The sequence below is a fragment of the Ursus americanus genome, chromosome 7, assembly GCF_024610735.1.
Source record: "Ursus americanus isolate L20-20 chromosome 7, mUrsAme1.1.p, whole genome shotgun sequence".
Classification (NCBI taxonomy): Eukaryota; Metazoa; Chordata; class Mammalia; order Carnivora; family Ursidae; genus Ursus; species Ursus americanus.
Window position 1 is genome coordinate 18,844,792 of NC_142133.1, and position 24,079 is coordinate 18,868,870.

General features: G+C 36.6%; 1 protein-coding gene across 13 annotated transcripts in view; it reads right to left on the minus strand.

The window, feature by feature from the left end:
* The window catches only part of NRXN1 (neurexin 1), a 1,098,989-nt gene that overhangs the window by 290,995 nt on the left and 783,915 nt on the right, over positions 1–24,079 (minus strand). For all 13 annotated transcript variants that reach the window (XM_087863385.1, XM_087863384.1, XM_087863379.1 and 10 more), the window contains one exon: positions 20,109–20,290. In XM_087863385.1, the coding sequence (XP_087719511.1) occupies positions 20,109–20,290 (182 nt within the window). The remainder of the gene's footprint in view (positions 1–20,108; positions 20,291–24,079) is intronic.

The window sequence follows — 24,079 nt, forward strand, 5'->3', positions numbered from 1 at the left end:
TCAGCCAACCATAAGGCCTCATGCAAAGTGAAGTTTCAAAAGAAAATTTTAGCAAGCAAATAATTGGCATGTTCTTCTGATTCCCCAGTCAATATTCCGACGGTTTAGGTGTTAAGAGCAACTACAACGAGCAATCCTTTTTTGGGAACAATAGTTGTAAAAATAGGACAGTTAAAAGTAGTTACATAATCAACTATATTAGACTGGAAAATGGTCGAAATTTGTCATTTGAATATTTAAATCATATTAGGTAACTCTTTAGAGGATAAACCATCCATCAATAAATTATCAGACATAAAAGTTAATTTCACAAATGAGTGTAGCTAAACCTCAGATTAAATTGGTTAAATATTTAAAGCAACTAAATATGCTTTTAAGTACAAAAATGTAGAGGGAGTAGAGGAGTGAGAAGATAATGTCAAAAGGCTATTCTTTTATACTTTAAAGTTAGAGGAGTTAATAAATTATGGCGATATTTTCCTGTTTCGATGCTTTTAAATATTATAATATTGATTAAACTGTATTCAAACTGGATGCTCTACTATGAAGTAGCAACTTATCATGGGAAACTGGTCCAATACAAAAACTTTGATTTTGAAGTTGAATAAATAAATTGCATTTATAGGTTTCAACCCATATATCCTATTTACGAACTAGAATTTTAAGGCAGAATTATTCTCTTTGAATCACTTTTTAAAAAAAGATTTATTCATTTATTTGAGAGAGAGAGGGTGAGAGAGAGAGAGCGAGCAAGCATGGGGGGAGGGGCAGAGGGAGAGAGAATCTCAAGCAGACTCTCCACTGAGCGCAGAGCCCCACGCAGGGCTCGCTCCTATGACCCCGAGATCACGACCGGAGCTGAAACCAACTCAGCTGTATGCAACCAACTGAGCCACCCAGGCACCCCTCTTTGAATCACCTTTTATCTTTATGATACCAAACCAAGAAATTCTGCAAGATCTACATTTTTTTTTTAAATGTAAATGAGGAGAGACTGGGACATGCCAAAAGACATTTTCTCATTTTCAGCTTTCTGTTTTCAAGCCATTAAAAAAAAATCAGAGTGCTTTACTGAGCTCAGGAAGCCAAAGCCTCTGGGGACAACAGAACTGCCACACTAATTTTCTGCATATGTTGTAGAACAGAAAGTTCAACTCAGGTTTTAATGATCAATGGCACCATGTTAACATAATTTCAAAGAAAGGATTTCATATTTGTGGGTAATTCCAAACATGCATCTGCTGTCCTCTAAGCAGAGAATTCAAATCTAGAGTAATCATAAGGTCTAAATTACACACAGTATATTGTGAAATATTATTATTACATTTAGAAAGTAAAGAAATATCTATAACAGAACCTATTTTATGTGTTGGCAGCCTCCAAAAGATGTGGCTAAAAATAGCTGCTTCATAATGTCCTCAAAGGTCAAAAGCAATGACCTTGTCATGTTCCTGGCAATCCTGGTATATAACACCTGGGTCAGATACTAGTGAAGATTAATATGGTAATTAGAAAGGGATCAGAAGTGTTATTGTAGCAAAACAGATAGAGCATAAGCAGTGACTCCTAATACTGTTAATATTCTCCACATTTTTTCTCCCAGTCCTTGATTATGAGCATCACAGTAAATATATTTTATAGAATAATATTTGCTAATGTTAAGAATAGCAAAGACTTTAAAAAGTAGTAAATTTATTCTCAACCACATCTTTAAAAATCATCTTTAAACAGTATGTTCAATGTGCGATTCAGAGTTATAGTAAAATATTAAGCATGATTCAACACCACGGCTATTGCTGTACCTTGTGCCCACTGAATTAATTGAGCAGCCAAGTGACTGGAAAAAACAAAGCCTGAAAAAATCCCTAAAATCACAGGACCATCATTCTTATGGCTGGATCTACAATTACTTACTTTATTTTTTTAGAAGATTTTATTTATTTATTTGAAAGAGAGGAGGATGGAGAGGGAGCACAAGCTGGGGGAGGGGCAGAGGGAGAAGCACACTCCCCACTGAGCAGGGACCCTGAAGCGAAACTCGATCCCAGGCCCCTAGGATCATGACCTGAGCCAAAGGCAGACGCTTACCCACTGAGCCACCCAGGTGCGCCTAGAGTTACTTACTTTAAAACTCTTTGTCAAAGCACGTAATTATACAAAAACCTCCCATAAATAGGGGCTCAGCTCTCAATGTGGATCATCTTTAAAGAGGACAGAACCAATTACAACAGGGGACCCCCCCCCCAAAAAAAAAAGTCCTAGGAGAGTATGGGCTACAGCATTCTGTAACATGTAACATGTCCTCCACCAGAATGCCTGGTTGAAGGTCATCTTTATAACCTTTATAACCCAAAGTGCCATTCTGAAAGCAACTGAACAGTGAAGCTTCAGGATGTTACTTTAAGTCTCCCCATAGTATCACACCACTTAAACACTTGTTAAAATCTCGATGCTTCTCTTCTTTCAGTCCAAATAATTGTTATTGAAAAACCAAATAAGACGCTTCCCGTTCAACCATTTTTTCAGGAAACATTTTCCAGTGCCTACTCTGGACCATATTCAAGGGAACACAATAAGACACTCCGTGCTATATCTACCCTTAGCTTATATTATTCCTGGTGCCCGCCCCCCCCCCACCTCGCTCTTGCTTACTTTTGTGTATTTGGCACACTCACCCCCACATGCCTACGCTACCTGCTCTACAAAGGTGCTCCTGAGGAACCAAAGCAAAATTCGGAATTCTTTCCCTTATGCTACTAAAGTAAGTTCCTGTGCTTCTATTTTATCTTTATTACATCACTTAAAAATTCTTTCTTTAAATGTCTGTCTTCACTACTTTTCAGTTTTACTGAAGCATGTGTAATCTCTTATCCAAATTTATTTCCTAAGAAACTAACAAGGTTTTGGGAGTGAAGGTCCTCAGCAAATGATTCATGAATGAATGACTCCCTACCTCCAGTAGGGATTGAAGGTCTATTAGCTATAAACATCCTTCTGGAAAGATCTCTCTGCTTCTGGTATGGACCCCATTCTCCTAGAACGGAATAATATCCCACCACAGTACTCTCAAGACTTGATTGTGTTCTCCTTAAGGTTCAGGACCTTCTTTATTTCCCTCAGATCACAAAGTCTTTCAGTTTGCCCCATATTCAAGTACCATTATAGTCTCGTCCACACCCGTAATTTTGGATAGAAAGACATTTGCGTATCTTGGAGTCCAAGACAGAATCTAAACCTTCAGCAAACCACAGCAGTATGATCCATTTACTTTCTAAATCTTTAGTCTTTAATAAGGAGTCAGAAAACAAGTGAACACCTAAGTGAACTACCTTTCCATGTCTTGAAACTTATCAGGGATCTGAAAACTTCAGCTTTTTGGACCTAGTGACATTTTAGTTAATCTTAATTTAAAAGCACAGAGATTCCTGTTTTCTATATGCAAAACAAAGTAGACAAGAATGCCCTTTCCAAAAACATTTAATTTTATTCCGTATTTTAAAATAGATTGAGAGAGAGACACACCAACAGCCTTTAAATTTTTTACTCTCCATTGAATAAAGCCTATAAATTTGGGTGTTGGCTTCATTGTGATGCTCACCAAATACACGAAACTCCAGTAGTTACAGGTTTGATTCCTCCGAGTGAATAGTTATCATGTTTCAAAAATTCATTTGCATTTTAAATGGGGGTGATGTGCTTTCCTTATAATCAAATGCACTTAGAGCCATCTCTCTCTCAAGCATAGTGGAGGACAAATAGCTACAACTAGCTGTCTTTCCATCGAACTTCAGAGTTCCTCAAAGATGATAATTTGGTTTGTGACTTACTGTATCTGTATGCTATCCACATAGTTTTCACTATTTCAAATACCATCTTCCTATGTACCATTTTGGGAGGGAGAATAACATTCTGGTTGGTATATAAGACTCTGGGTTTGGAAGTAAGAACTTTTATAGTCAGAATATGAGAATTTTACCAAAAGTTTGTCAACAAGCCTAGGTGATAAAAAGGCCCTGTGAGCTCAGGTTTACATTTACGTCTTATTTTCAACAACCAAATCAAGTGTAAAATAAAGGATTATTGGGATACCTGTATCCTTAATATAAAATGGAACAACAAGGCTATAGCCAGAGTATGCAAACCTCTCATCCTAGTGTCCCACTTTAAAGATATTGCAGCTCTTCAGACCTATTGGCCAGAAAACAGAAGTTGAAGTGACCACTTAGTTAGTAGTATTTTCTTACAGGCAGGCTTACATGAATTATGTGAATTATGAGTCACAGTAACAGAAAGCATAATCAGCCCAGCTCCCTGAGGTTTACCATTACAACAGAGAAAAGTCTGAGTGGAGGAAAAACACTTCACCACTCCTGCAACAGAAAGAAATTAATTCGCCCAGTTGTGCAAACCTAGAGGGCTACCCTGAACTCATTGAATTAGTGTGGATTGTTGAGGCAAAGATAGATTGTGCATAATAGCCATGGGGCCGGGAAAAAACTAACACTGTGAGTGCTTAAACAGATTCTAGGTGATGATTACGCAGACCCTGCTAGAGTAGATGGTGGATAACGATGCAGATCTCCAACTGCTTTGTCTCTTTCAGATAATTGATAATTGCATTAGGACACTCCATAGGATCTGAACCAAGCTTTTTCACATTTTAGATTCCAGGACAGTATAATTCCCTCACCACACAAAGCACGCCAGAAATCTTTGAAGTGCAATACAATGTATCCAATTTCAACAATTTTACAGTTTTCAATATAGCTGCACAGGATCTTTGATAAAATCTATGTCGAATGGTCCATTATCAATTGCTAATCTTTCTGTGGATCTCAAAATAAATTAGCTAGACACTCATCTTATTTTAGTTTTAGAATGTGTATCACTTTGTTTGTGGTTGTTGTTGTTGTTGTTGTTGTTTCTGAGACACAGGCAATTAAAGGATTGGAAAATAGCTCATGGAAATCTCCAACGAATTGATCCTCAGAGAGCAAATCTTGCAACACCAAACAACCCCAATTTCCCTTGGGCATCTCTGCTGACAAGAGTTATTGCTAGTTAAGTAAAGCAACTAGAAGACGTATACGCAAACCACCACAATTAAACAACCTGCTTACCACATAACTAATATTTACTGGGAGGCTGATTGCTAGAATTTTCTTTACTCATCCGATGCTTCCACGTGACACACTATAGACTCTTCTCGAAGATGGTACTTTATATCCATTTTGTATTGAATACATGTAACTTATTTATATGTAGTTCTCTGTGTTGTGTGTCTTACCCAGTCTTGCCCTGTTATTTCATTTTAGAATCTCACGGGCTTTGTATCTTGAAGCCAAAACAACCTGTTGGAAATAAGCAGCAGAGAACAGAATCTCTCTTATCTGCTTGCTGCCTAACAAATCAAAACACACTGAAATCTGGGATTATTAGAGAAGGTTTGGGATAAAGAAATAAAATAAAAACTGACTTGTCAAATGGGACTCCCTGCTGCTCGGTACCATGTGTTGCCATAGCAAGATGCATCTGTTCAGCTATTAAATATGTTAGTGAGTATGATATAGACAGCCGTGGCATTATCAAATATCCTCAGTGCCTGTTAAACTGCACAGTTACATATTTTAATTTTACCTTTCATTAGTAAAACTCAAGGTGGTAGCACCTTGCAAACCATTTAAAAAGTTCGAAGAAAAACTACCATTTGGGTAATATGTCGCATGTTTAAATTATATTCACGTATTACTAATAAAAAAATTGACAAGCGAACTAAAATATTCTCAAATTTTAAATGTGGTTCTATCAGCTGTGATTTAGCTCATAATGGATGCAATAAGACTCAAGTAAATAATCACGTGTAGAATTTGAAAAACTCAAATAGCTCCATCTTTTTCCCCTTCTGAACATTTACTTCTTTCCGCTTAATCTTAGCCATTATCGAATGGCACACAACATATAGCTGGTCCCTTGATATAATCCACTTTCTGAGCTTGAGAACTTTCTCATTTAAATGAGCTATCAAGAGCTAAGACATCTATGCCTTACTAAACGCTTAATAGCAGAACGTATCCATTGTTACTCTGTTTGTTATATTAAGATTAACCACAATAATGTTGACAATATTCATACATTTAAAAGCCTGTCACGTTCCACTGCTGTGGCACAAGTCCTGGGGACTGCATGATTAAAATAAGAAGTGATGAGTGGCAAAATGAAGAATTATGGAATGTGTGGAAGGTGAAGAACACAGAGGCTGACAGAAAGGAGTTCTGCCTCCCACTGGGACATTAACCTCTTGCCTGCCTGGCTCTTCAGAAAACTACGCAGCGCTGTGTTCCTAAAAAGAGCTACATGATTCATGAACTTGCCATCCAGCCCCCTTAGCCCACTGCTGTTCTGAGAATGTTGTCAGAATATGAGAAAAATTGTGACCAAAGCTAAAGGGGTTTTGGTATCACCTCTAAACCAATGGAATGATTAAAATGCAAACACACTCAACTCAAATTAGGCCAGAGAGAAAAATCATTCCATGGAGCTCAATTTCTTAAGGAATGATGAGGGCAGTTTGTACTTATATTAAAATGCCCCATTTGTGACATATTTATATACTTGTTGGTGGGAATGTTTGACAGTACAGTGTTCTTAGAGGACAATCCTACACTAAATATAGTGGCTCTGCTCGTAGAAATTTATCTTACTGGGGCGCCTGGGTGGCACAGCGGTTAAGCGTCTGCCTTTGGCTCAGGGCGTGATCCCGGCGTTCTGGGATCGAGCCCCACATCAGGCTCCTCCGCTATGAGCCTGCTTCTTCCTCTCCCACTCCCCTTGCTGTGTTCCCTCTCTCGCTGGCTGTCTCTATCTCTGTTAAATAAATAAATAAAAATTTAAAAAAAAATAAAAAGAAAGAAAGAAATTTATCTTGCTAAAAAAATTACACATACAAAATACTTTTTTACAAAAATAAGAAAACTTTTATCCTTTGTAATAGTAAAAATTCTGAAACAATTAAACCAAATATCCATCATTAGGGAATGGTTCGATAAATTGTAGTGCGTGCATGCAGTAGGATATTATGAAGTAAGTATAAGAGCGTATGCTCTAAAATGGAAAGATGTCCAAAATACACTGAATAAGAATAATCAAGCTAAAGAATAGTATGTATCATACAGAAACTTTTTATCTTTTTTAAAAAATGTTTTGGTGTGTCGGCATATATACAACTATTTATATACACCAAATATATATAAAAGAAAAGAAATATATATGGATATGCATAAAATTAAAGATTAGAATTTCAGACACCACAATAAAAAGATTGGCACATTACAGGCAGTTTTTATCTTTTATTTTCATTGTATTTAAACTTTCCAGAAAGTACTTTTATGATCTAAGAAGATAAAATTTATTAAAAATGTGAGTTGTTTGCTGGAAAATAAAGAGAGACACAGGACAACAAATAAAATTCAACTCCCTCTGAACAGCCTGTTATAAAATATTATTGGCCTTGAGGACCCAATTCTATGCATCACTAATCTATTGAATCCACTTTATGTCTAGACAGAAGAATAAAAAAAAAAGCAGTAAATAAAAAAAAAGACAGTTAAATAATAGAAATACAGTCTACTGAGGAGAAAGTTCACTGAAAGCTAGTTAATTATGAAGCTGATGGTTATACTATAGTCCTCCCATAATAATGAACAATACTACGTTTCAGTTTGAAATACCAAAAAACATCCCCAGCCACTTCATTTATCCAACACTCTTTGTAATACAAATGACCGTCCAGCCAGTGGTCTGGAATCAGGCATTGGGAGGGGGGCTAGAATTTACAACCCATTTCCACATGTGAAATTCCTCTGCAATCCTCTCCTGTCCTTTAAAGAACAAATGAACTCAGCTCTGAAACCTACATGGCCGGCTGCCTGACCCCACTTCACATATAACTGCTAAAATTTCAGCCCCACGTCTCTGTGGATGCTCTCTGGGAAACTCAGCCTCCAAAGCCCGGCTTTTACTGCTAATTAACAATAATGAAGAGGATGACCTACTTTTTCCTTTGAAGACTTCTGTCAGGAAGATGCCCAATCAGCAAGAAATACAAGCAATAGATATATTCCCTATCTTCCCCCCCCCCCATTTACATGCTGAGATACAGAGACTTTACTTAAGGAAAAAAAAAAAAAAGTAGGACAAGCTGTCTAGGCTTTGGGCATTAGCTTTAGAACCTGGGGAAAGGCTGGAAGCTGCAGGTTATTTTTATCTTCATCTCTACAGAAGGCCAACAGCCTTGCGGTAGTGTTAGTTTAGCCTGACATTTAGGCGCGACTCAAAAAATAGCAATAACATCTATTAATTCCGCCCATTAAAAGAGTTTTAATACCAAATATCATGTGTTCTGTCACGGCACGCTACTGTTACTTAGTGAATTCTTGTTGAAGGATACAGAAGTTCCACCTTATGCCCATGCTTAAGGATCTCACAATGCAATGCACAGTCAAGACTCAGTGCCTCAGGATCAGCAAATTGGTTTGCATGATCATTTGAAAAAGTATCTGAGCTAGCCTGAAATTTTCCTTTGCACAAAAGAAAAATGGGGCTTTGAAGTCAGAACTGGCTATGTGATTTGGGTCAGTTCTTTAAAAATGCAGTTTGCTCATCTGTAAAATTGAGACAATAATTCATACCTCAATAGGTTAGTGTGAATATTAAATAATTTTTATGCAAAGTGTTTAGTGTTTGGTCCATTGTAAGTACTCAATACATGCTAAATAGTATTGTTTAGTTGTTGCTCTTTTTACTAAGCAAATGAATAGGCCAAGAATTATTTCAGAGGCTAATTTTAACCCTCCTTAAGATAATTAACAGTACCTTCAAGCATTTAATATATATTAATTCAAATCATTTTTAAAAACTCTTTTAACAAATAATCCATTTCACCTCCATCATTTAAGCACATGTCAGAGGTTAGCACAGCAGGAAGGAAAAAAAAGAGGATGGTCAAATTGCCAGAGTAGTGAAGGTTGATTACCCTCCACACCATAATCAACTAAGGTTGATTACCACCGAAGGCTGGCTTGCTCTCTCCCTGTCTTGCTTTCTCTCCCTGTCTCTTTCTCTTCTTCTCTTTCTTTCTCTCTTTTTCTCCAGTTGGATTCATCTCTTATCAAGTCAGATTGCAGGGGAGTGTATCATAGATGTTTTTATATAAACACACAAAATAATACAGACAGCAGATAAAAGGCATGCCTAGACTCAATCTCAGAGAAATGATTACCTGTTTGGAAAGTGGCTCAGGTCAATGGCCTAAGACGAAAGACGTTCTTCCCTCCCTCAGAGAATACCATGTGGATAATGAGACCATTTGGTGACAGGCCCCAGCACTGGAGCCTCTGCCTTGAGTGTGTAAGCCTTCATAGGTTGCAAATGGGGAGTCCCAGGACAGTGCCACAGGCTTTCACCATTATCCTTGGGGAGTCTACTTCATACTGTGCTCCAAGGAGAGCGCTCCTCCTGCGAGTTCCTGCACTACAACGGAAAACTACCAGCCTGGGGCCGAAGGGGCGTGGGAGGCCACAAGCCAAAAAGAAAGGCTCTACTCACTCACACATACACATTGCTTCATCAGTAAACATGATTAACATGCATTAATATGCACTGTGCTAGTGTCTGAAAATAAAGAGATATAAAGATATATAATATATGGTCAGTGACCTCGAAGAGTTCGCAATTTAGTGAGCTGGAAGGCAACGAAGGAGAGAGCTGTGAGCTGGTCAATAATACAAGAGCATTAAAGACCAAGTGCTATGATTAGTTTTGCCGTAGGGGACCAAGGAAAGCTTTAGAAATAAATGCAATATATGATCCAGACAAGTAAAACATGCCCCAGACTAGGAAGGAGAGGAGGGCAGGTAGGAATGGGAGGAAGTAGGACAATTTCAGAGACAGAAACAAGCATGAACAAAAGCTCTCTGGAAGTCTATGTTTTTTGACTGCCATTTCACTATGTACAGATATTTTTTTTGAAAATTGCATTTCTCTGCCTTTAAAAATAAGTATGCCCCAAATTTACAAGTCAGACTAATTACAGAAGCTGGCTAGCTAATTACAAAATGGTTGCAGCAATTAGTCGGCCAGATAACTTTCTATGTATTTATTTAACTAGAAGATGGTTTACGTAGCTGAGTATCTGGAATGCTCAGTAATTCACGAGGATGTGTGCTATGCTAAGAGCTAAGGTTGTCTGGCTTTATAAAACTGGATTCAGCAGAGTCATCGGGTGTAACCTGAAAACTGACTGCCTCCTGTCCTCCTTCCTGCCCCACACACGGAAGGCCCAGAGGTTCAGCACATGGACTCAGGAGTCAGACAGAGTTCAAATTTTGGCTTTACTCACCAGCTGTGTGACCTGTGCCTCCTTTCCTTGTTAACCTACTGAGGATAATATTTTTTCCTCATAGGGTTTTTCTAAATATTAGATGGGATAACATATGTAAGCTTAGAATAGTAATGAGATTATTAATTGCTTTTATCAAAAGCACGTTAAAGAGTGCTTCACAGAGTTTAAAAGCCTTTCATCGTGCCTTTACGGCAAGAAGGTTTGAAATACCAGCCTATGTCTGTATTCTGTGGCTAATGTATCACCAGAATGAAATTTATTTATTAAATTCTAAGCTACTTAAGGACAAAGCCAGGCCTCACTTTACTCCGTATTTCCAGTGCCTTGAAAGGTGCTTGTGGGGAAAAATAAAATAGAAAGATTTGTTAAACGCATGAATTAAAGAAAGAATATGTGTGAGTTGCAGGGGAAGCGGCCGCATCAGGAGCTGGAAACTAAGCCCAGCTGAGGAGTTTGTCTTTTGAGCTATTGGAACTATAGGCCAGGAGTTCCCCAACAGAACCAGTTACGGTCTGGCTCAGCAGACACTTGCCTCAAGATACCAGTACATAAAGATGGAACAAATATATTGGAAATATGCTAGTAGTTAGCTCACATGTGCATCTGTAACTCATCCCGAAGAAGTTAAATATAAACTGATTGCTCCTGAAGGAGATAATGCCCTTGACCAGAGCAGCACTGACCTATTGCCCTAGAACATTCTCAGAATGCACATATGCAGTTTAAATTGGCAGAATTTGTACAACTGAAAGATTACTTCAACTTTTTTTTTTTTTTTTTTTGCTCATTTGCTAAATTCCAGGCTTAAGTTGGCCCCGGGGATATAAAGATGCACAAAATAGATCAAAGTCTCTGCTCTCTTGATGCTTACTGCTGCTCAGCATCTCACTGTTCAACATGAATGAAGAATGGACCATTGGAACTTAATTACTTTACTCAGAATCCAGAATTTTACACGGGTCACAAAATTGCCAACAAAAACAGGGGAGAGTACAAAGACTACAAAAAAAGTAGTAAAGGTATCTTGCCAATTTTTTTCCAGACAACTGACAATGCTTTGTCCAGAAGAAGTAAAGTAGTAGGTGTCTGTATACACAATTTTGATAAACAGAAACAGTACTTCCTAGTGAAAGAAAGCAGGGAGGGGGCGCCTGGGTGGCCCAGTCATTTAAGCATCTGCCTTCGACTCAGGTCATGATTCCAGTGTCTTCAGGCTCCCTGCTCAGCAGGGGGTCTGCTTCTCCCTCTCCCTCTGCCTCTCTCCCCACTTATGCTCTCTCTAAAATAAATAAATAAAATCTTTAAAAAAAGGGGGGGGGGAGACAAGGAGAGTCAGGCATGGATCCCAGCACTCTACCCATGACTGTACCCCTTCCCTCCCTGCTCTGCGAGACTATGTCTCTCAACTCCTTACCAACTGACAAGACTGGTCAGGGATGGGCATAGATTCCCTGTTCACTCTATCAATTTGAAATTCCTCCATAATATTCTGAGAAACGTTTCTGGAATTTGGTGAGAAACAGATTAGGTGGGAAGAGTAAGCATGGAGTACATATCCGGTTTTAATCTGTAATTGTTAGATGGGTATGTGGTTGGGAGATGGCGACTTCAGTTTTTGACGTGGTAAGTTTGAGGTGTAAATGCTGAGTATAGTGATCAGAGCGGAAGTCAGGACAGCAGATGTGTATTTGGGAGTGAGCAGTCTATATTTCCTAGCTAATATTCAGAGTAGAATTTTAAGAATATTAAGATCAATTTATTTTCATAGACAAAAAAGTCCTAAGAGCCCATTAAATTTTAATCTTTCACCAAAGAGCTTTTCTGGTCTGCCAATCTTGTGTTTCTACTCTTTGTTGGGCAGGAAGGTTTAGGAGGAAGTGTTTTTCTTGATAGGAAGAGCCCACCATTAAAGCATTTTCTCGGAAGCAGGGGCAGGACGTTCTTCCAGGGCTGTGTGTGTCGTCAGAAAGTTAAACAGCTAGTCCTCCTGGTCTCCAGGAGGGTACAGGCCTCCTCTGTCTTAACCTAACACTCCAGAGGTCCAGCATACCACCTTCCAAAACTCCTAATGCCAACATATATTGGATTTCACAGCTCTGAAAGTATTTGTTTTCATCAAAATAACTTTCTCAAGCCCAGTGAACATTATCTCTAGTTCTCTCCTCCTGATTTTAAATGTAGATTATTTGTGCCTACTATTAACTTGAGTGTCCCCTTCTATATTCACCTAGGTCATTTCCTTCCTTTGTTGAAATGAGCTGCCTGTGTGTACAGTGGCCCAACATCAGGCTTAATAGGACTCCACTGCCATAGTGTCACTTTCATCTTGTTTCCTGATCTGTGGCAGACACGTTTGCTATGCTGTTTGCATTTTTAAACTATTACTCTCATGCATTTTGCTTATGGCTTTCAGTGTTTTTTTGTGCAATAAAAGGAGTTTTCCTGATCAGCGTACGAATGACTCCTAATTCAGTATGCATTCCCTGAACTAGTTCCTAACCCTCAAGCAATGTCTTCATTACTCTTTTTCCATCAATCTAATATTGTGTTTAGACTTCTGCAAAGCCAGAATCCTTAATAACCTGTTTTCATATGCTTTCATTGCGGTTTATCATTTCTTCCTCAGACATGTGGGCTCTGTCTAGGTCATAAGAATAAACATATCAGATATGTTCTGAGCATGGGAGATCTTAACCATGTCTTCTCCTGGGAATCTCTTAATAACTAGCTCGAGTTCCCCTGGATTCCTACGCTCATATAAGATTATAAATGCTTTCTCTTTAAGCTACTAAATTGTGGGTAAATTTATTACACAGAAATAAATAACTAATACAGTATGAACTGCATCAAAAATGATCAATAAAAATGTGCTGAATGAACCAAAAGAGATGTTACTTGAAAGTAAGCTTTAGAAAAATAGCTACAGAAGAAACTGAAGTACTATCAATAGTTAGAAAAGATTCAACAAGAGGTCTCTTGTTCTGGCAGCTTGTCCTAAGAAAAGATTTGCTAAGGCAACTTATAAGGGCCTGACAATGGATTTGAAGCTATTCTGTAAAATAACTGGAGGTCCACCACAAAGTAATGGGTCAAGAAGAATAGTGATCATTTTGCTCCAACTATGCATAAGATTTTCTCTACCCAGGTAATGCCCTGGGCATTGTTTCAGCAGTTCTTCCAAGAAGATTCTGGAGCTCTAGACTTCTTTCTGCTAGCTCAGAAGGCTACAAGATCCCAGGGACAACCCAGAAACACCCAACATTTGAAAAGAGAAGTTGATGACTGAGTAGAATCCAGATAATGAGATAGAAATGAGAAGAAACTATCTGGGCAGAATTGGATATAGAAAAATGACAAGAAGTTCATTTTAAAAAAATGGATTAATAGGGGCACCTGGGTAGCTCAGTCGGGTAAGCATCTTGATTTCAGCTCAGGTCATGATCTCAGGGTCCTGGGATTGAGCCCTGTGTCAGGCTCTGCACTGTGCATGGAGCCTCCTTAAGATTCTCTCTCTCCCAGGGTGCCTGGGTGGCTCAGTCGTTAAGCGTTTGCCTTTGGCTCAGGGTGTGATCCCAGGGTTCTGGGATCGAGCCCCACATCGGGCTCCCTGCTCTGCTGGGAGCCTGCTTCTTCCTCTCCCACTCCCCCTGCTTGTGTTCCCTCTCTCGCTGGCTGTCTCTCCTGTCAAATAAATAAATAAAATCTTAAAAAAAAAAAAAAGATTCTCTCTCTCCCTCTGCCTTTCCCCTCACTCTCTCTCTCTCTCTCTCTCTAAAATAAATAAATAAGTAAAATTTAAAATTTTTTAAAAATTTAAAAAATGAATAAATTTTACTGGGGTAGAAAGACAACTGTAGAATTACAGGAAAATGGGTCTGAAAATGAAAATTAAGATCAGAATGTTGAGGACATGAAGTATGAGGCATAGACTGTGACATTTACCGGTGTATGGTTGGGAGGCATCACTGTGTTCAATAGAGAAATCAGTGCCTCAAAGAAACATTTTAGCAAATTAACCCGATGTAAGTATATAAAATGGACTGGAAAGTATTCAGAATAGAGACAGGAGCAGAAGTAGAACTGATCAGTGCACGGACTGAGGAGGTGTATGCAGAGACAGTTGTTCTGTTTCTCTTTTATTAAATCTCACAGCAATGGAATTTCAAAGAAGGAAATGATTCTAGAAATCTAGAAATCAAATTCAGAGAGGTACTGATGCACCAAAGGTAAGAACAGTAAATCAGAAAATGAGAAACTGAGCTAACTTCCAAGGGGAAAGGATGAGAGAAGCAGTCTGAACTGATGCACTTGACCATACCCGTCCCCAAAAGAGAGACTGTTTTAAGGTATCTGGATGGCACTTATGCCATCAGACCTATGACTGTCACTTCCCTCATTTTCCCTAAAGATAACCTGCATCCTTCGTACCTTAGAAGTTAGAACAAGAATTTTACAACACACAGTAAAATGACATCATTTTAGTCTTTCTTGCAAAATTCTGGCCAAAAAGGTCACATGTTCTCTAACTCATGTAAGAACCTGGAAAACAAAACCAAATAAAATATCTACTGATATGATTAATACAGTCAAATTTAAATATTATATGGCAAGGTGAAACTCTCAAAACAGGTAAATCTGTTGGTTAGAAAGAAAACTTCAGATGGAACATAATTTAAATTCAAGAAACTCCTGTGGAGGAATAACTGGATTTTATCTTATTGATAGAGATACGTACTCATGTATAATTACTGACTTTAAAAAGATGCTTTTAAATCTAGTTTTAATAAAGCAGTATTACAAAGTATAAAATATATTAAATAATGTTTATTTATTAAACAAAATTTATTAAAGCAATATAAAATGTAGAGATGCAGAGAAAGATGAGAAAGTGTTGACTTGTCAGTGATATCGATAAGTTATTTTGGGACCAGTAATATTTACTCTAAATATATTACGCTTCTAGTCTATACTAAAACCACTGATCAAAAGGTGTATTTCTAAATCAAAATCAATTAAGAGCTTGGTTTCAAAAATAAGGCTTCCGACCCAGGAAAGTACAAAGAAGAAACACTTAAGGCAAATATGTACAACAATTCACTATTCAGATTTGTAATGCTCTTTCAAGCTCCCAAGATGAAAGAATTTCAAAGAACACTCTTCACTCATCCTCTCCAACACCCTCCACACATTTCCTCTGGTCAGAACCAATGCACACATTAATATTCATGCCAGTGAGTGAGCACATTTGTACTGGCTTTCTTCTGTAAGTCAAGGAGGGGTTAAGTAATCTCTAATTAATGTTGCCAGACTGATATATACGAGATGCTTCCTCTAGAGGGGCAACACTGGTAACATTTCTAGGTATACCTTATAAATGGATTTTTATAATAAATCAGATTTTTTTGCTTATTGCTTCTAAGATTTTTTTACTCAATATTGATTAAATAATCTTCAACATTACTAATTTGAATGTGTATAACACCCTACAGCCTAGAAGTCACTTCTTTATATTCTTTACCTTAAAAACCTATCATCATTTATATTCTTACAAATATGTAGATAAGAAAGTTAAAACTGCAAGAGGAGGAAATGGAGATGAACCCAAATAGAGTCATTTTGAGACAAAGTATGTTTACTATGAATAACCTAAGCCACCTGGTGACCAGGAGCCCATTTGGCTCATTCATTCATTCATCCAACAAATAGTTACCGAGATAACTATTAAGTGGTAAGCTCATTTATTTTTGTAACCATAGAGCCTAACACAGGCCTGGGCCATTCTAGTTGCTCAGAAAATCTTTCTGAATAGGCTTCAAGCATGTACTGAAATAAACATTGAAAAGCCCCATTTCTGTATTATGTTTCTTATTAATCATCATTATTATCAAATTATGTTCTCTGCCATTAGACAGTTTATCTCTATTGGAAAGTAGTGGGCAGATATGAAATGACTAGAGAACAATTCACGATAAAGGTAAGTTACAATAAATGAGATAATTACTAAGGAAAGATAATCATTCATACAACAAAAATTCCTACCACACTCTTCCTTTAAACCATCAACTACCATAATCAATTCTTACTTGAAGACTCAGAAAACAACATCAATAAAAATATGCAACTTTTCAATAATATAGCTACTGCGTATCAAGTGCTACATTTATTCTATGTTACAAACATGTCTTTTTCTGAGATATATAGAAACTAAACTGCATCTGTGACTTCACATTAACTAATGAAAAGCTGACTGCCTATTCTTCACCTAAGCCATATTTTCAATATATAATTCATTAATTCATTTATTATTTCAGAAAATATATATTGAGTACTTGTATTCTAGGCCCTATGTTAATTAATTGCTCCTCCCTTTGTGTGTTTTTCTTGCCCTCATCCCTCCTAAAAACTTACAAATTTCAATAGCAACATCATATGGCTTTGAGATTAACAGTAGTAGCATTAATATTTATATAATTTTTAAAAATCTATAAAAACTAGGCCACCTGAATCAAAAACCATTTTATTCTAAGTTGTTATAGTTTTAAAGGTATAATTAATCAAAATTTAAATATGATTATATTTTCAAGTAAAATCAAACATAATCATTCTGATAAAAAGGGATGATGTCAGACATTCACATCTTCACTGAAATTATGTGGCAATCATATTTTAAAACTTATCTAACTGAAATGGTATTGTACATTTCAGCAAGACCAGAGCACCTTTTGAGGAGTACAACCAACTTATTGGTTAATTTACTAATTAAGGGTAGAAAAACAATTCTTAAAGATTAGTACAGAGCTTATATTTGGCTGACCTTGAGGGGTTACAGAAGTTTTTCTGGTAGTTCAATGGATAATAATAATTAACTTTTAAAGATAAAACATATCATGTATGGTATTAATCAGGTTAATTTTTAAATCAGGTACATTCATAAACCAAAATCAAAGAACACTAATAAACAAACTATAAATCTTGTTTTCCTTTCAAATTTCCATTCTTGAAAGCAGCAGAAGAAATGACTTGAGAGAAATTGGGATAGACTGAAAGGTAGTTAATAATTTGATAAAATAGGGTCTGAATATTCTCAAATCTATATTATTATTAAGAATACTTCTTTCAACTGCTGTTAACAACTCTGGTCCCTAGACACTTCGCTCCTCTTCTCTTTTCTTCCTCCTTCCCTTCTTTGATCCACCTACCCTCTCTTCCTCTCTCCCTCCCTCTCTTCCTCCCTTCCCCTTGCATTTTTAAATTTCTAACTCCTCTTTCTCTTCATCTTCCCAGTACCCAACATTATAGGAGTTAGAAGTAAGCTTCAGTAATATAAAATACAATACAAAACAACACTGGCCTTGTGTTCATTTTGTTAGTATGTCGAAACATGGAAAGAAGTAACCTGTCTCCATATAAGCAACTTGCTGAGTCATTAATGGCTGATCACAACTTGCAAGCAATGAGAGAAAAGGAAGGGAGATAAGTTTTAGTTGGCCAGATTTGGACTAAGACAGGTACTAGTAATGGAGACAGGAGGAGTAGGGATGACCAACAAGGGTAAGGTTTAGTAAGCCCAGGAAACCAATATACATTTTCCATTTCCCAGTCACGTACCGGCTCTCAGATCAAGCAAAAGTCTGAAGAGAGCAAAACCAAGAGGGAGAACGTGTCGTGACAAAGACTGAACCTAAAGTGAATAGGCAGGCAAACCAAGAAGGAGATTCATAAAGAAGGAGGCCCTCACAGGACAGGTGTCAGAGGTCCACAGCAAGTAAAGGAGCTATGGAAGGTACTGGGTTGTTATGGACACCTAGAAAGGCAATCCATTACGTATGAAGGGACTCTTAAGCCCACATTTGATCAAAATTGGAAAAAAAAAAATACCCATTCTTGTAGACTAAAACCCTCTGACCATAAAACAAACAACAGTGGTTTGAGTAATTCAGTAACATAGCCCCTTATGATTTAAGAGTGATCATTGTAGAACCTTTTCTCAGGGTAAATGTGTAATTGGTAATGGATCAATAAGTAATTTCTTTCAGGAGGAAAAGCTCTTGTTTTCTTTTTTATTTATTTACTTTTTGAAGCAGCAAGGCTCTTAAATCAGAATGGAGCAAATACATTTAGAAAGTTGAGATTACTCTAAACAGCAAGATTCCTTGCTGCACTAGTTAAGCTTATCTCAACTGATCATTTATTTATGATGCCGTAAAAATCCAGATGCTTTCAATTTTGATTGCTAGATATTTGCTGAAAGGCAGTTGAAATTACTTTCCCAGGGTTCCTATTTGACAACTGCATTTTGAATTGAAAATTTACAACAGTTCAATAATGGTTGTGCTGAGGTGTTTTTTTGTTTTTGTGGGTTTTTTTTTTTTTCCTTTTCTTCTAAGATTAGCAATGAATTCAGCTCTTGTGGTCAGTGTAAACCCCTACTCAGCTAAATGGAAATTCTAGAAGTCTAGTGGAAAACTAAGATTAAGAAAATAAATGAATAAATCTTCAAGAATTAAGACCCTACAAAAGTCTGCAATCATGCATTTTGGTGTTTGATGGCTTTCCTAATCATTTTAGAATGAACACCTGAAGGCCAGTTTCTAAGAGAAAAGAGTGTGTTGACCTAATCAAATTGTCTTCTGAGGCATGGGTGCTGGTAAAGGGAGAACTTATAGGGATAGACAAAAGGAAAACAAAACAAATTTACATAATTACATTGGACAGAAAGGATAAACTATACCTCAGGGATAAAAGGGGAAATGGGGAGAGACTTATATACTTTTTAAACCTTCTGGAAATTACAGATATTCAACTAAGAACCCATTAGACTTTTTGAATATGCGACACTTTCCTATGGTTGTTACTTTTATATATTAGTAAAATATTAATATCACTTAACAGTGAGAGACTGCATGTACTTGGCAAATATTGCTATAAAATGACATAAAGAATTACAACTATACAAATTAGTAACTCTTTGAATGCAGAGATATAGGGCAGAGTCTCCGAGCTATAGTCAGTTACGGCAACTTTGAAAAGTTAAAAAAAAAAAGTCTTTTTTTAAAATTTGTTATCTATGATATGCTGACTGAATTCTTAAAGTAGGCTTAGAGCTTGGGGAAAAAAGGAATCATCCCAGGATATAAATGCTAAGAGTCCATTTTATTTTCTTCACACTTATGTATCAAAATGAGTATAAGATGGCATAGAAACAATCTTTTCACCATTTTCTTTTCTATCCCTAATTACCCTTGAAGTTCCCTTTTCTCCCATCCATTGCATGTTAACTTTAGACAATTCTTTTCTCAAGTGAGGAAAGAAATAAGGACACTGGGTTCAGATCTTTTGATGTTACCAGTATTACAACCTCATGCTTCTAATCAGATGGAACAGTATCAACTAGGCAATAACTCAGCTTATTAATTTGGCAAGTCTGCCTGAAGTCACTAAAAACATACTGAAATAAATCTTTGTGAACAGAGACTTGAGAGGAATTCACACTTAACAACCAAAAAAATATATTTTCTATTGTAAAGAACATTTTTAGCAACAACAGTTGGACTAAGGTCTTATTACCTAAGTGTATTTATATTTTCTGTACCGAAGTGCTGGTTACTGGGAAGGAGAAACATCCAAAAGGCAGAATTATAAGTTATTTATCATTTTTTTAAAAAACTAATAAAAAATAAAAGCTGAATCTTATTTTTAAAGTACTTACTATATGCAGCTCTAGGTAGTCACCCAGACCAGAAGAACTGTCCACTCGCACCAATACAGCTTCTTTTTGAACCGTGCTAAACCCTATGGCCAGTCTGTCTGCTCGTGTACTTGGCCGGTCATTAGGAGGCCACTTATACGTGATTTGTCCGCCACCTTTGCTAAAGATATATGTTGTCCCAGCTGGAAAAGAAAGACCAAAACCAATTAGTCCAAATGCATCAGGTAAACAACTTTCCTGTATTTGTTACATTGACATATCCATAAATGATTAAATTTGCACTATGGCGAAAATGAAAAACCAACATGAACTATGGCAAAAACAGTGAGCAAATCACAGATTTCAATCAAACAGGCTCAAGAAAGAGAACAGAGGATTTTTAAAAGAATTCTCAAGGCAGCTCAGTTTTTCATATACTCATTAAACCTACCAGCAGGTGTTTCAGAACAAATGGGTGATTACTACTACTACTTTTCCCATTGAGTTGGACAAGCCTGGAATCTAATGGGGTTTTATTTCTCCCCGCCTGTGTTTTAGAAATAGTTTAGCAGGAAACACTAACTTTGGCTGAAACATATATCAATTTGCTTTTGAAACAAGAGTTGCATGTGCATGTGACAGGGTCATACAGCACAGTGAAGCAAATCACCATTACACTACCAATCAACTTTTAGGATTTAGGGAAAGGGTCTATTCACATATGACAGATGATAACTAATGGATAAATCATCATAAGCCCCGGCAGTCATGTCAGGAAAATACAGATAATAGATCTCATCAACAAAAGTGAGATCTTATTTAACAAACAATATCTAGTAGCTGTCAAGCTATCCAGGATCACAAAAAGACCCATTTTTTTCTTCAAAAGTGAATGCTAGTCTTACAATACTAAGTATATCATAGCCTCATTCTGGTGAATGTTCAAATTTGAATTTATGGTGTTGATGTCAGTAAATTATCCATCTTACTTTAAAAAGAGCTTTGTTTCAAACAAGTTTACTAAGCACCCAATGCACTTAAGTCCTATCTCATTACACCACAACAGAATCTATTTCGCTGAATGCAATAAAATGGAATCTCTAAGTCAGAACATTTGGAAGAGACATGCAAAGATATATATGTATATGTATATGTATATATGGAGAAAGAGAGGAGAAAAGACCTTTCTCCACACTAAAAGGGACCACAGAAATATTTGCGAAGTTATCCTAGGAATGGATGTCATTAGGATACAATTTATAAATGTTAATATAGACTTCCAATAACAAAGGAAGCCAATACATACTTATTGTGTTCCCACTATGCGCCAAACATGGTAAGGAAAGTGGTAAGAGTAAATATTTAAATTTAGGGCACAGAGCATCTTGTGTTTATAGAAAAATAGCTTCTACCAAGAGTAAGGCTTATACATAAAAGGTGAGTGTATAGCAGGATGTTTTTAAGATTTCTATATATTAAATTTCTGTCATTACCAAATGTAACAATTGAATGACGTTGACTTAATGTCATGTTTGAGTTAATTTAATTAAATAGCTGATAATATTTTGTTTTCTCTTTTTGTGTTTTGGAGCCAACTGCCCTTCGTATTCTGTTTGAAACATTTCCACAGGCCTTTCAGAAACTCCAAGACCTCTGCAATATGCCTCCTGCCTGAGTGGTTCAGAAGGCCTTGGGTAGACATGACAATAGAAACATGTCAGGATACTTGTAAATGTAAAAGTGATAAAATAGAACCTTATTAGAATGCAATGGCAGAAAGGCTATGCATTCTCTGTTGATTTTCTCTGGATACTAATGCATGAAAGTAGTTTATCTCTCTCCTGTGAAAATAGTTAAGTTGTACTTCAAAGGTACAATCATTATGCAAGTAAAAACCATTCAGAATATAGAGATTTGTGTATCAGAAATCCTGGAGCCTCCAGGACCATTATTCTACATCATCAGAAGCTTATTACTCAGGATACTGATAAGCAAGAAATAATTGATAAATATTTTTCAGCTTGGTCATTTTTCTCAGATGATTAACTATTGAAGGTCTCACTAAAACTACTACATTGATAAAAATCGGACAAGAACATATAAAAGTGAAGGTTTCTTTAACAGGAGACTGTGGTGGTGACCTCTGAATGTGGGTACTTGATTACTTTTATTTTGCAGCTTTTAATTAACTTTGTTCTCTACTGACTACATAGTTCCTATGAATTAAGACAAATATTCAAAACTAGAGATGCTGCCTAACAATGTAAAACATATCTAAGAATTCAGATGTTTTCCGTAATCACCAGAAGAAGGTGGTATAAAGTAAAATATCTTACACCATAGTGGTTCTTAATATCTAAAATATCAGTTTCACAACAATTTTTCATTTCTTCTCTACTTCTGTATGGAAAGTAGGGGAAGCAATAGTCCCATGTTACATTTGAGGAGATTTAGTCATAAAGATTGATTTGTTATCTAAAGTTGCAACCTTGGTTAAGTGGCAGAGCTGGTAGGAAACCTAGTATCCAGACTCCTACTCTTGTACTTTTTTTTTTATTACAGAAATGTTTCTGTTATCATAACAAGACAGTCAAGAAAAAGTTAATTGGATGTGTCAGTCTGAATTTATCAAGGCCAACTGTTATCATATTCTAATGTCTCATATCCATAAAGTGACATTTGCACTTCATGATCATATACTGTCCTTTCACCTCACAATGCTTTTAAAAAAAGAAAAATAACATGTAAATGTGAAATGACAGAACATTTAATATATGTAAATTAACATTTAGTGTAGGTTATACTTCCCAAAACTTATGGAACTATGAAAGTTTCTAGTTGCTCAGTTACAGAATGTGAGGATAATAATTTAAAGGTTTATATTTTCAGTAAGGTAAATGTCACAGTACAAACATCGTTACTCAAAATTTGATTTCATCTCATATTTCAGTAAGTGCTAAGACTTGGCAACTAGCATGCTATTAACTACTCTGTCTTCCTTAAAATGACTTTCCACTTCAAGTTTTACCAAAACAAAGCAAAAACAATTGTACTTTGTGCCAAACAATGCAGTTATTTCTAGCATCTTTTTTCTCCAGATACATCTGGAAAGCAATCTCTTTTGCCTCTTCTTCTGTATGCTCAACAGTGGATTGTATTGTTCTCATCAGGATAATTCCATAAGTGAGAGAATTAGATGTCCAGTTCCCCCCTGCCACTCTTTCCCTACCTCTATAAGCATCTTGGCTTTCTTAAAAGAAAAAAAAAAATCATGTCAAACTCTACAAAATCTCCTATGTTCTTAAATCCCCTTTCTATCAAGATAGAAAATTACAGTGTATTCTATTCTAGTAACCTTAAAAATATGACAGTACTCCCACAATAAAATACAGCAGGTCAGATGACTAAAGTTTTAAAATCGACTTCATTTAGCATGCATTTTTCTGAACAAGGACATGATGTACTTACTATATAGTAGACAGCTAAAAAATTAAGAATGCAGGCTCTGAATAGACCTGGGTTCAAATTCCAGCTGAATCATTTACTAGCAACAACGACTTTGACCAACCTATTTATTCTAAGTCTTGGATATCCCATCTGCAAAACAAGATACTAACACTATCTACCTCATAGCGCTCCTGCCAAAATTAAATGAGATACCATACAGTAACACCTTAGTCCAATTCCTGGCATGTGGTAAGTGCCCAGTAAATTTTACAGAGAACAGATGGTGTGCGTGGTGGAAGTGTGTGTGTGTGTGTGCGCGCGCACGCGCGTGCAAGTGCGTGTGTTAAAAATAAAAAATAACAAAAAAATTATTAAATAACTAACACTGCAGCATTGTTGTTTTATTTTAATAAGTTTGGAAAAGTTTGTCATTTCAAAGTTGGCGTGAAAACCAAATGCCTTTGAAGAAATGACTTTCCTCCACCCCAGTTCTTATTAAACTTTTCAGTATTTCATTCCTTGGATTAGCAGTTTTTCCATAAAAA